Source organism: Falco rusticolus, chromosome 3 (assembly GCF_015220075.1).
Source record: "Falco rusticolus isolate bFalRus1 chromosome 3, bFalRus1.pri, whole genome shotgun sequence".
In the NCBI taxonomy this organism is placed as follows: Eukaryota; Metazoa; Chordata; class Aves; order Falconiformes; family Falconidae; genus Falco; species Falco rusticolus.
In genome coordinates, this window is record NC_051189.1 from 67,935,862 (window position 1) to 67,948,490 (window position 12,629).

At 38.1% G+C, this 12,629-nt stretch overlaps 1 protein-coding gene across 1 annotated transcript in view; it reads left to right on the forward strand.

Moving 5' to 3' along the window:
- The window catches only part of ZNF407 (zinc finger protein 407), a 344,239-nt gene that overhangs the window by 202,352 nt on the left and 129,258 nt on the right, over positions 1 to 12,629 (forward strand). The window contains exons 6-7 of the mRNA XM_037379189.1: positions 2,639 to 2,722; positions 11,997 to 12,117. Of these exons, the coding sequence (XP_037235086.1) occupies positions 2,639 to 2,722; positions 11,997 to 12,117 (205 nt within the window). The remainder of the gene's footprint in view (positions 1 to 2,638; positions 2,723 to 11,996; positions 12,118 to 12,629) is intronic.

Here is a 12,629-nt window from a genome sequence, read left to right on the forward strand (position 1 = left end):
AATGAACGTTGCAAAAAAATCAAATACATCACCACCTTTCTTGAGCTTAAAAAGCAGGGGCCAAACCTCCTCCAGTCTCAGGTTTTCAGATCCAAAGCCTCACTGACTCCTTAAAGAGCCCTGCCTGCATGACAGCTCCCAGATCTGACCTAGAGGAGTGCGGAATATTTAACTGGCAAATAATTGTATGGAATGGATCAATTTCCCTATTTTAAAGCTGTTGGTTGGTTTTGAATCATTTCTCTGTGGCTCAAGAAGCTGTTCTAAAGTCCCAAATATAAACTACCTAGCTAATCCATGAGTTTGCAAAGATGGTATGGGTAGCCTGTGTCCTCGTTAGTGTATGAAGCTGCAGTCCATACTGAAGCTTGCTCCTAGACGTTAAATGCAACATGAGCTAATTTATGGCAATATATAGATGACGAGCAATTTCTTGGTAGGCATGTAACAGCATTTAACTTTAAAGTGTGAATTTTATGCTGGGGTGTTAGGCATTGCAGCTACTTAGAAATATTTATACTTAAAATTTACTAATTAAATTAATATTTAATTATAATTAATAATTATGTGTAGTCCTTCTATTCCTTTTCTTTGATGTTTTGATGAAGTGCTACATGCCAAAGATCCTGATTTAAAAAAAAAACAAAACAAAAAAAAAAAACCACCAAAAGAAAGAGATTATGCAGAAATCTCTGTGTAAAAATCATGTATAACCTTAGCAATAATATTACTGACAAATATTTTGCAGTAAAATTTGGAGTTTGTTACATCATTTTGCACATATGCATTCTTCATGTGATAGGATGAGTTTCAATTCTGATATTTCTGTTTGTTTGGGTTTTTTAAAATTCAATTGTAATCACAGATGGCTAGAGCTGACTCCTAAAGGGAGGTGCCCAAATTATTTCACGCCTTAGATACTGCCTCGGGATACTCTCATCAATGGACCAAATTTTCAAGAAGTCCCAAAATCCTGTTTCAGTCTGCTTTTCATGACCTAGATTTATTTGCAGAAAATAACAATATACCATTTATTCTGAAATGGAGATTAATATGTTCCAATCACATTTCATAGCCTAGCTACCTGGTAGAGGTTAATCAGCATTTTTATGATCCCATTTTAGAGCAGGCTGCCTTAGAAACTTTGAAGGAATTACTTTCCTTCTTGTAGCACAGGGCCCAAGGACTCCCATGCTGCAGCGACTGGGGTGGGGAGCTGGGATTCCTCTGGGGCCTACATGGAGGCAGTGGAGGGAGAGGGCAACTGGTCTCTCTGGTGCTCTCTGGGGAGCTCCCACTCACAAGATGGTCTCTTGCTTATGTTAATGGCATCTGAAGTTAACTGAGGCACTGTGTTTTTCCAGAAAGTTCATGAATTAGCTTGCCTGGTTATGTGAGAATAAACAACAAGGAGGTTTCCATCCCTCTGTCTTCACAGAAGGACTTGGAAATTTGAAACCTGACCTCTTAACCCAGCCATCTTTTGTAGAAACTAAATTTCCTTCCCCACGGGGAATGAATTCCACATCATGGCCCCACCAGCCCGCTCTCCACTATGTTAGTGTGAAAAGAGACAATTTGGCTCCAAAGACTAATGCAATTCTTTAAAAAAAAAATATTTTGAAAATTTTAGTCTTATTTGAGGTCATTGAGTCTATATCTAAGGTTAGCATTATTAAGTCATAATGACCTTCCATATGGCCTTCATGGGCTAAGATTGCTGTGCATGTTAGTACATACTGAGTAAAAATACTGCTGTGAAATGATAGATTGTATTTACAGACAATGGGGCACAATCCTAGCTTCTATTAAAACAAACAACAAACAAAACAAAAACAAAACAAAAAAAAACAAACAAAAAACCCAAACTAAAAGGAGAGTGTTTACTCACTTTTAATGAGTGTTGAGCTTGCCAAAATCTCTTAAATTGGTCCAGAGGTCTGGAATGAAGAATTATTTGAAGACGAACAATATGAGTTCTGCTGCAGTTTCAGTAGCAATCCCCAGACCTGTTTTCTTTATGTCATGAAAACTTTAGAAACATAAACAGTGCTGAATTGCCACTGGTACTGAATAATGTGGCTTTTATTGTTGCCTGGGCTCTTCTGTATATTCAAGAAAATAATTTAATACTTATTAATAAATAGAAGGTAACTAAAGATGACTGTGATCTAGTCTGTTGAAAATTTCTCAGTACCCTTAATTTGTTAGTAAATTCAATATATTTTATTTAAGCAGAATCATATATACAGTATATTAACTTTTTTTCCAGGCAATCTTTACTCAGCACAGAAAGGCCAGATGTATGGGAATTGTAAAAAATCAGGATATGCATAAAAACTGTTCAAGTGCATAAAGCAGCCCCATCTGGAAGACATCTAACAGAAATGAAGTTGTACAAAACCATTCCATTGATAATAAAGCTAATTTTTATGGGTCTGACAAGTATGTAATTATGTTCAGTGGTGCTTTTCAGATTTTATCACAGTCAATAAACCGCAGTGGTAATTTCATTCCCATTTGACATATTTACATGGAAACATTTGATTGGAGGAATTAGTAACCCTGAAAGCCTTGATAGATATGTTTTAATGATCTGTGACCTCCGCAGTCCCTCATCTGTTTATTGTTGCAACAGGCGAGAAGTCGTTCCTCTGTGACCTTTGTGGCTTTGCCGGCGGGACACGTCATGCCCTCACCAAGCATCGGCGGCAGCACACAGGTCAGTAAAGCTGTCTTTACTCTTTGCTATATTTTCTCCAGCAAGGGAGTTCCTCTGCACTGGGGAGTAACGCAAGTCAAATACCATGTTACAGCACAAATAGTACATTCGCTCACTGTTTACCTTTCTTTTTCTCGTTTTTGTAAAATCAAATCAGTATGCCCAAGGTCTGCATCAAATTTGGTAGCTGGGACTTTGAATAATTGCTTGGGGGGGTGGAGGGTATTTTTGGTGTTTTTTCTGAAGGAAGTAGAATTGTAAAGACTGGCTTTCTTCTTTAAATGAATGCTAAGTCTACTATTATTTTTTTTTCACAAGGCCCAAATAGATTACCTACTGTGAAGATTTTGCAAGAGTCTGCTAGAATGTCCCTGGGTGAAAATTAGAGACTACATATAGATTAATCCATTATTTTGGACTGAGACATAGTTGAAAGCTAGTGTTGTTTCAGTTGCCCTTTTGTAATTTTAAGATAGTTTGTAATTAATAGGTGCAACTTTAAGAGTTACCACATGGTTGGCATGTAAAGCAGGATTTCTCTCCCAGAATTAGTAAAGCTTTCCTACCACCTGGTTATAAAAATTTAATATCAGATAAAATTAAATTGGTTCTTAGTTTCAGAAGACCAGGAAAAGTGTAACTATTAAACATTTATTAATACATTTTATCTTAATTGTGCTTTTTAGTAGTTCCATGTAAGTGTTTGATTATTTGAATAGATGTTGTTCAAACAGGCGCAGAAGTGTTGCTGCCTAAGCCAGTGTTGTTTTTGTTTTACTGACTATTGTGAGGATAGTGTAATATCGTCAGGAATTGCTGTGTGAGTCGTGACCATTGTCTAATGTACAGTGGAGAGAAATGGCTAAAAAATGAGAAGCTGTAGTTGTTACATCATGAATTTTCCATGGACTTTGTAAAGGAATATCAGCGGGAGATTTTATGATGTCCCTGAATAAACTAATTTTGATTCAGGACATACACCACGTAAGTGCGTAATTTCCTGGAAGGCAGCTACTCACTTTCTTGAGAGTCTGAAGCCATTCTTTCCACCCTGTTTTCAGTTTATTAAAGCAACCATATTTGGAGGAAAGTCTGACGCTTTCAAAAAGGTGGGGTTTTCACTGCTGGTCAGGCAATATCTTGAAACACATAAGCAAAAAAAAAAAAAAAGAAAAGAAAAAAAAAGTAAAAATACAGGGCCAAATTTTGCTTGCAACCCTAACTAGTAATCATAATTCCAGAATTTTTTTTCTGGTAGCAAGAAACATACATCTGTGTGAGGGTATTGCCACAGTCAGTTTCAATTCACTGCAGGAAGTTTGTATTTTTAAAGTGTCCAAGAAAAGGCATTTAGTAAGTATACTAAGTTCTCTTATTATTACACTCTCTGAATGATAAAAGGAGCAATTACAACTAGTGGAAGTTGAATGCTTCAGTTTTAACTAACAGTTTTCATTTTTCTGGAGCTTCGAAGAATCTTCACATGTTGGCTGATGTTTGCCAAATATGGGCTAAGAATGAAAAAGATGTTTTTTCTTTAGCAGAAATAAATTGTTTTTATCGATGGGATGGGAACTACCATGTGGCACACTGGCATCATGTATATGTCTAGGACTCATAACCAGTGCAGCCATACAAATGGTAACCAGTCATTCCAGAATGGTACAGTGGAAGAAATTCATATTCTTGTCTTTAACCTTCCTGTCTCTACCTATTACGTGAGTGCAGATCTGGTTTCTATGAAATGTAAGCCCTTATTATTGGTTATATTTTTATAGTTATTATATCCTTAGGCCACAAGCCAATAGAAAAAATATTTTATTTCCTGGTTTATGTGCAAAATTGGGCTGAAAACATGGTGTGTTCCTGGTGAAAAGCTGTCCAGGTTTCCATTGGCTTTTTGCTCTTCTTTTGCCAGTGTGGTAGAGACTTTTGTGCTATGGTCACAGGGATTCACAGGTTATAGATCATGAAGCTTGCACCTAGCAAGCATAACTTTACATTTTATGTCAGGACTGGAAGCTCGTTATTACTTTGCTATTAACTTTATATTATACAGGACAGTATCTCAGAGGCAGAGGGATCTGTCTTTTTGGCATTTATCTGCCTCTGTGGCACAAACAATCAGAGATCATTCTTTAGCAGAAAAATTATCTGTGGCTTCTGTTTGTTTCCAGGAGAATGACATAATCCACCTTTGCCTGCACTGTTGCACTTTCATGGGTTCCCTTCTATTTTCATCCATTGCACAACTTTTTTTCAGTCCTTAGCTGCATGCACTCCTCTTTGTACCTGTATTTTTTCTTCTGTGTCCTCAGCTGGGACAATTTTCCCAGAGCAGAATGCCAAAGCAAATTACAATCAGGTTTGATAAGGGATGGGTATCAAAAATAGTCTAAATGGCTTAAATAATTCCCTACTGTAATACAAGCTGTCTAGGGGGCTGACATAGAACATCTTCCAATCCAAGATTTACTTCTATCACCTGTCACAGACCCTTGATTCAAGGCCAAATGAGCAAATCCTTACATGTAGTTGAGGAGTCTTAACCGGCTTAACAAGCCTCTTCTCGTCCCAGCCTCAAGGCCTGAGGTGTCCTGACACCCAAGAGAAATGTTCAGCTGCTGATAGATATTTGACGTGAGAGGACTGGCTGTAGGACCAGCCACTTAGCCTTTTAATGTTCTTGATTCTGGTATTTCTTCCTTTGTTACTCTCTTTTTAGATGAACCTGGGTTTATATACAAATACCTTTACCTTGTGAAAGATGCACTTTCCTTGGAAATATTACAGGGAACATAAAGTATAGCTCAGTATGAAAAAGGCTGGCATGATCTGCTCTTGGTAGCTCGTGAAGCAAACTGTAGGGACTAGTTTGGTAAATAGGATGTTATCCCTGGAAAGCATGTTTTTGATTTTTAAATGAAAACAAGTACAAGAACATTAGACTGAAAGAAAAAGCCATTAGTTTTAAGACATGAAAAATGTTTATACTCAATTTATTTGCAAACATGATGCATCTCCATACAGATTTCCTTGATACAGGCTTTCTCAACTGTAAAGTAGAACTGTGAAGTAGAAAAAAATAATTTGACCTATCAAGGGATCACTGGTGTTTCACCAGTTGACATTTTTGTTCTATGTTAAACACGTCATGTCTTTAATGACTGATCTGGTCCTGTGAGAAGTGTACACTTTGAACACAGAATATTCTAAGTCTTCGGCTGATTTTATCCTGGTAAAATGTTCTAGCATTTTTTAATTATCTGAATGCATCTTCTTCCAGTCCTATTCTACAAGAATCAATGTATGAAATTTTGCAAGTCTTTCACTGGCTACGTAAATACAGGTGTTGGCCTGATCTTCTATTTTGTGAATTGAGTCAATGGAAACTTTAAGAGTGGCCCAGAGTTTGACCAATATTTTATCACAGTGTAAAGAATACTTACATCTCTGTCAAATTCTTTACAATCAGCATTTGTGGCTGCCTAGGCTGTAAGCATAAACTGTCTTAAGAAACTTAGACCACTTGCAGTATCAGCTGGTGCTGTGTGGTAAATAAGGGCCAGCTTGCGTTGCTGCAGGAATGTATATGCTGTAGTTCTGGTGCTGCAACATGACTAGGGAGGAAAATTTTCATCTTTTGAGTCACGCTGAAACATATTTTTTTTATTCATATTTTGTCCCAGTGAGAAAATCTGCCTGAAGTTAGGAAGATAAATAATGTTGCAAATTTTAGTGTTGGCTGAATTTAGCATTAGTTGAATTCCACAAAGAATTTGTGCAATTATCTGAATTTTATAATAAAAAAAGAGTAAACAACCCCTAAATCAGCCACCAAAAACATGTACACACACATAAAATAAACATATCACATAATTTAAATATTTTGCCTTCATCGTGCTCAACTAGGAAATTGCATAAGAGAGAAAAAACAAGCTAGGGTAATTATTTCTGGCTTGATTTGAAAACATGAAAACACTTAGTTCTTCATTTTAAAATGTCTTTTTTTTATGTTCTTGTTGTTATTGTTCTGCTCTCCTCCTTTGTTTGTCTGCTTTTTGATATCACTCTAGTTTTCCCTTCTACATTTTTCCCAGTAAACTTCCATTTTGTGCTGTAGTAGCTGGTTCAATCCAACAGTGCTGATCAGTCACAGCCTGTGTTGTCTGGCATGAGATTCTTTTTTTAATGTTGCCTTGTACTTCTGCAAACTGCAAAAGCCCCATCCTCATCTTCTACACAATGGCAGTCTATATTTGCTTCTCCTATGTTGGTTGTGGTGGAGTCTTCCTGGGGATTATAGAAGTGCATTACAGTAGTAGAGCATTAGAGGGTCAGTACACCTACTGTGCACAGCAGTTCTATGACAGTCACCCTGAGCCTATGGAACTGCTTAAGACTGTCTTTGTTCAGGTATTTTCATGAATTTTTGAAGATGGTGGCTTATATGGTACAGATCACTGTTTGTATGATTGCTTCTGCTCACTCATTTCAGTCGTGCGCTTCTCAAGACATTTATAGGTCAATGTAATAAAGAAAGAAAATTTAATAATATATGTGTTTTTATCCAGATGAGTGACTCACTTTGTGTTTCTATTTCTCATGTGAACTGCTCTTTGACTTTAATATGTAGTTACATTACTCGGCATTGAATTTAATGTATAATGTAGCCTCTTCCCTCCAACTTCCCCACCACAGCTTAAAAAAATTATGATGTTGAATACCACAGAAAATGTAGCACAGTAAGAAGACTTACTGCTCTTTTCAGGAAGAGAGGTGAAATTTGGGGAGGATCTGTGTTGTTTTTCCTTTTCCATTTATGCCAACATTTGCAGCAGAGTGTGGAACTTGATTATAGCAAATGTTTGGCCAGAAATGACAGCAAAAACCTGGGTATCTTAAAACTTTCTCTCTACCTAAAAGAAATTGTCTACTGGAACAGTGCTCCTCCCATTTCTGAGCATATAAATGTTAATCATTTTTTGCTATGGAAGAGCGATCCTCTGGCATCTACAGGGTTTCTCATAAGAAAGCAAGGGATCAAGGATGTACTTAGTTTTATATGCCTTATATGCAAAAAAGTTGGCCAGACTAAAAGCAAACAGAATTTACTTTAATATACTTCAGGCTTTGTTAGCAAGACTGTAAGTGCTTCTCCGGGGAACAGCCTTAACACTAGAAATAGTTGGAAATAAGAAAAAAAATCTTGTAACATGTAAGCAGATGGCTGTATTTTGTGGTCTACTCATTCTTTAGGTCATAAGATTCTTTCTGTGCTGCTCAACATACCATGTGACAGACAAATAGGACTAAAAGCAATAGTTTCCTGTTGAGACGAATGATCTAAGTTTTCTTGCATCTTACTAAGATTCTGATTAGTTGCTCAAGACTTCAAAATTGAAGGCACCATTTGATTTTATTTTTTCTTCACGTATGTGAAAGCTGGATCCTCAGTAGCACACACATATAAATGCCGTATATAGTCTATAGATAGAAATAATCTGGACAGTCATGATTATAAACAAAAAATTCACTTCACAAATCAACATCTACTACCAGACTTACACTTTTTGTTATTGTGTCATTTAATTTTTCCTTTAAAAAGTACACATTAAGTATATAATTGCACAAAGAAATTCATGATTGCACTAAGGTATGCTCTGTGTCCTAAAAATCTCATCATCAAAGACCGAGAATTCAAAAGAGAGAAAATCAGAGAAAAGAGGAAGAAGGAAAGAGAAAAAGCTGTATTTTGGGAGTGAGGCAAGCTAAGATAGATGCTAAAAGAAGTCAGTGCAGAATTTGGAGAGGCAAGAGAAAGAGAAAGCCTTTGTCATGATGGTTTAGGAAAAGCAGAATGGGTAGAGCTGACAAGGCTAACTGGTTAGCAGCAGGCTTAATAACTGCTTTTGTACAGACTGGTGCTCCCCATGATCTGACCATTTTATCAGTTGCTTTCCCAAACTTTGATTGTTGGAGCTAAAATTAGGTGACTTAACTGATGCACTTCAGAAGTTGCTTGCAGATGCAGTATTGTCAAAAAAGCAAAGCCATTTTTTCTTTTGTGATCCTGTGGTTTGGAAACATAGCTTTTTGAAAGTGCCTGTGTTAAAAACAAAATAAAAACCACCAAAGACGGGGGGTCCTTACTTTTCTCCCCTCCACAGAGCTTGTTAACCATGGGGTCATTTGGGGACAGCTGTCCTTTTTCGTGCAGTTTGTTATTTAAAAAGTTATAAGGCACAGTCAAGTCTTCTGTGATGGTAAGGGGTGGGGGTGGGGGGGCTGCTGTGGGTTACCTTTATTAATCTTTAAATACACCGACTTTGTCCTTACTCACACATTTTTGGATACACTATTTTATAGTTATTACCTAGTGTTTTAAAAAAACTGTCAGCATTGCTTTTTTGATTTGTGTTACTTTATTCTTGGTTTAATTAGATCCTTGACTGGGGGTGAGGGTGAATCGTCCTGGAATATTTAATGGCAGCCCATATAAAAACAAAATTAAGTTTATTGCCTGAAATGGTTGGGAGCGGCACAGGGGGAAGGAAGACTGGGACACAAAGGCTGATAAAGAGCATTCTGGCCCAAAGATAAGGAAGACAAAAATACTTAAATGAATAGGTCTGTGGAAATCTTAAATAAATAAACAAATACATAAAAGTACTGCTGCTACAGCTAATATACTCTTCAACACCCCCCAACTCAAATAAATGTCTAGTCTTCTTTTAGATTTTTTCAACTGTACTTATCAACCTGGTTCCTTTTCCATAAAAATAAACACTTCTGCCCATGTGCAGCTGCTAAGAATTACAGGCCATGCTAGGCAGTCTTTTTTCCTCCCAGTTTAGTTGGCTTTTGTTGTGTGGTGCTGCTGTAATGTATTTACTGTCAAGTGAGATTTACACATAGTCCACTTGACAGGAGCAGTTAGCCACAAGGATTTCCTAAGGAGAAACTTCTTGGAGCAGTGGACAATGTTTATCAATTTTCTTCTGGTCATGATGGAATTTGCAAGCCCTCCTGGCTTCCACTGGCCCTCACTCGTCTGTCAGCCCCGCTGGCCCTGCCGCAGCACAGCAGCAGACCTTTACCTGATCCATCCTCCCCTGAATGGCAAACTAAAAATCTCCTTTCAGTTCGGATCTGCCTTTCTTACAAGGGCGCAAGTTAGCAAGGTTCTAATGCATTTTAAATGAAAGCAGTTAAAATAAGTATGTATGTTATCTAAAATACCTGTGGCTTTACTACTTAGGCTTGAAAACATTGCTATCTTCTTTAATACTAGAAGATAAAATAAATCAGGCACGGGAAACCTTCAGTTCAAGAACAGGTTACGTTGCTAGGGAGTCTATGGCCTCCTAGAGAGTTTAATTGAAGCAGCAGCCAGTACCATTCAAGCTGCCGGAAGAATCAGCTTCTCCAGAGCAGAGAGTCAGTGCCTGACAAGAAAACCCCATTTGAGGCAGGAAAGACATACTTTCTAGCAGTCTCAATTTGTCCAGCATAGAGGCTTCTGCATTGTGTCCTGCCCCTTCACCTTTCCTTGTCCCATGAAACAATAAATGAAAAATAGTGGCGGGTATTCTCTCCAGCAGCTGCTAAAAGCCATTATTCCAACTCTTTATGGAGCTTTCAGAAGCTGCTCCGTTGTCTTTCTGAACAGTGTTACAGCCTTTTCAGGCCCAAGGACCTTGCGTTTCTTTTTACTTTGGGAGGAAAAAAACCCCAACAGTCTCCAAGAGTGAAAAATGCAGATTTCTCTCTCTTCTGAGAATTCTAGTGAAGTCTCTTTGGAGGTCTTTTGAGTGTTTCATGCATTAAGCAGGCTTGAAAAATCCAGCTTGGAGACATGGTCCTTTGCTAGTGATGTGTCTTCTGCTGGTGATGTGTCTCCTGTCAGTCTGAAAAACTGCAAATTGTACCTGCTAAGAGGCTTAGGGTTCAATTTTGAAACTGCCTATTCTAGACCTCTGAACAGTCTACAAAGTAGGTGTCCATCCCTGGCAGTTTTATGCAAACTTCTTAAGTTAGGGATGTTCATTCCTTATGTAGTCTTTAGGATAAATACTTCTGAAGGCTTGCACAACGCAGTCAAGATCACCTCAGTTAGGAGCTGCCTTTTGTCTTCTGCATACAAAAAGAAACCTGTTTCCTCCCTAAATGGTAATTACGTGCATGGTAGTTACATGGTAAGCCACACAGAATATTTCTGCAGTGAACAGTTGGAAAAATGGAATGCCAGTGTCTTAGCTAGGCATCGCAGTATGTGTACCTGTCAAGGGTTTTTGTTTTGGTGTGGGGTGGGCCCTTTGAATGGTTCCTTCTCTGGAGACACTCATAACCTGCCTGGACATGATCCTGTGCGAGCTGCTCTGGGTGAACCTGCTTTAGCAGGGGGTTGGACTAGGTGATCTCCAGAGGTCCATTCCAGCCCTGACCTTTCTGTGATTCTGTGACCCCTCCACTGGAAGGACAAGTACTCTTTTCACATCATAACTTATAAGCTAGAGATTTTTTTTTCCTCTTCATCTTTAGAAATTTTCACTGCAGTTGCATGTTCAGCAGAGACTGAATTTTAGTCTTCTGAAAAAATTGTTGCCCTACTCTAGTTTTGGTGGTTTGTGGGGGGGTTTTTCCATTAAACTTTCAAGTTCTTCTGCTGAAATTGGCCCACTGTTCAGAAAAGATTTACAAAGGCAGAAGGGTAGCAGGCAAGAGAGGGGGAATGGAGCACTGAGTTCTGGTTCATATTCTCAGTTCTGGTTTATGTGTGTTGTTTCACGGATAAGATGAAAAATCCAGAACCAGAGACAAAAACAAAGTTTCTTCCTGGAGATGATCCTTTCTGAGAAGCACTAAATACAAGCTTCAGACTGATTTTTCACCTTCTGACTCTTAACAGTGTTGCTTTCAGGGTTCAAGCTTCAACAGAAGGTATAGGGTGAGAGGAATACCTGTCACCTGATGATATTTTTATGAAATAAGGACCAGTAACATGATTGCCATTTCAGTGTATTTCTTTCACCTCCTTTTTGCTGCTGTGTAACAACACGTGGGAAATCAGCTGACTACTAATAGATGTGTATTTGTCATAGTAATAGTATTTTTCAGTTAATACATTGTATTTGGAAAGTTATTTTGTATTTGTGGTTGTTAGATGTACTGGACTAAAATCTGTCTCAAGGGAGATGCCAGAAATCTAGACTTGTCTTCCCTTTCTGATGATGAAAACCAATAATGCCTGTCTTCCTTTGTCACCTTCTAGGAGAGAAGCCATTCAAATGTGATGAGTGTAACTTCGCTTCCACAACACAATCACATCTGACACGACATAAGCGTGTCCATACTGGAGAAAAGCCTTACAGATGTCCCTGGTGTGACTACAGGTAATGAGTCATTAACTAAAGCATGATGAGAGAAGGGTTAAGGTGATCAGATGAGGTTCATTTAAAGTCACCAGTAAAAATATATTGCCATTAAAACACCATCAGGGAAGCAGTAATTGCATATTAAATTAGGAGCTAAATTTAAAAACTTAGTCTTCAGTATTTAGATATTACTTTATAAAGAAAAACAAATGATGGGAAACCTTTTGGTCGTAACACTGCAGTGCTTATGTTGAGTGTTTGTTTCACAGCTGCTCTAGTGTCTGTTAGAACTCTCCATGGTGAGGCTGCTTATCTGCATTGCCTTTTCAAATCAGTTGCAGTTTTGAAATTTTTCTCGGTTGACTTGCAACCATTTCACCAAGAAAGGAAAAGTCTCCTAAAAGGCTTAGCAGCCTAAATACTCACCAGACACTTATTAGAGGGGGAAGCAACTGGAGCTAGTTACGGTGCTGCAGAGTCTTGTTTTTCTGCTCCAGTTTTCCTTCTCCTTGCCAGCCAGGGTGTTTGGA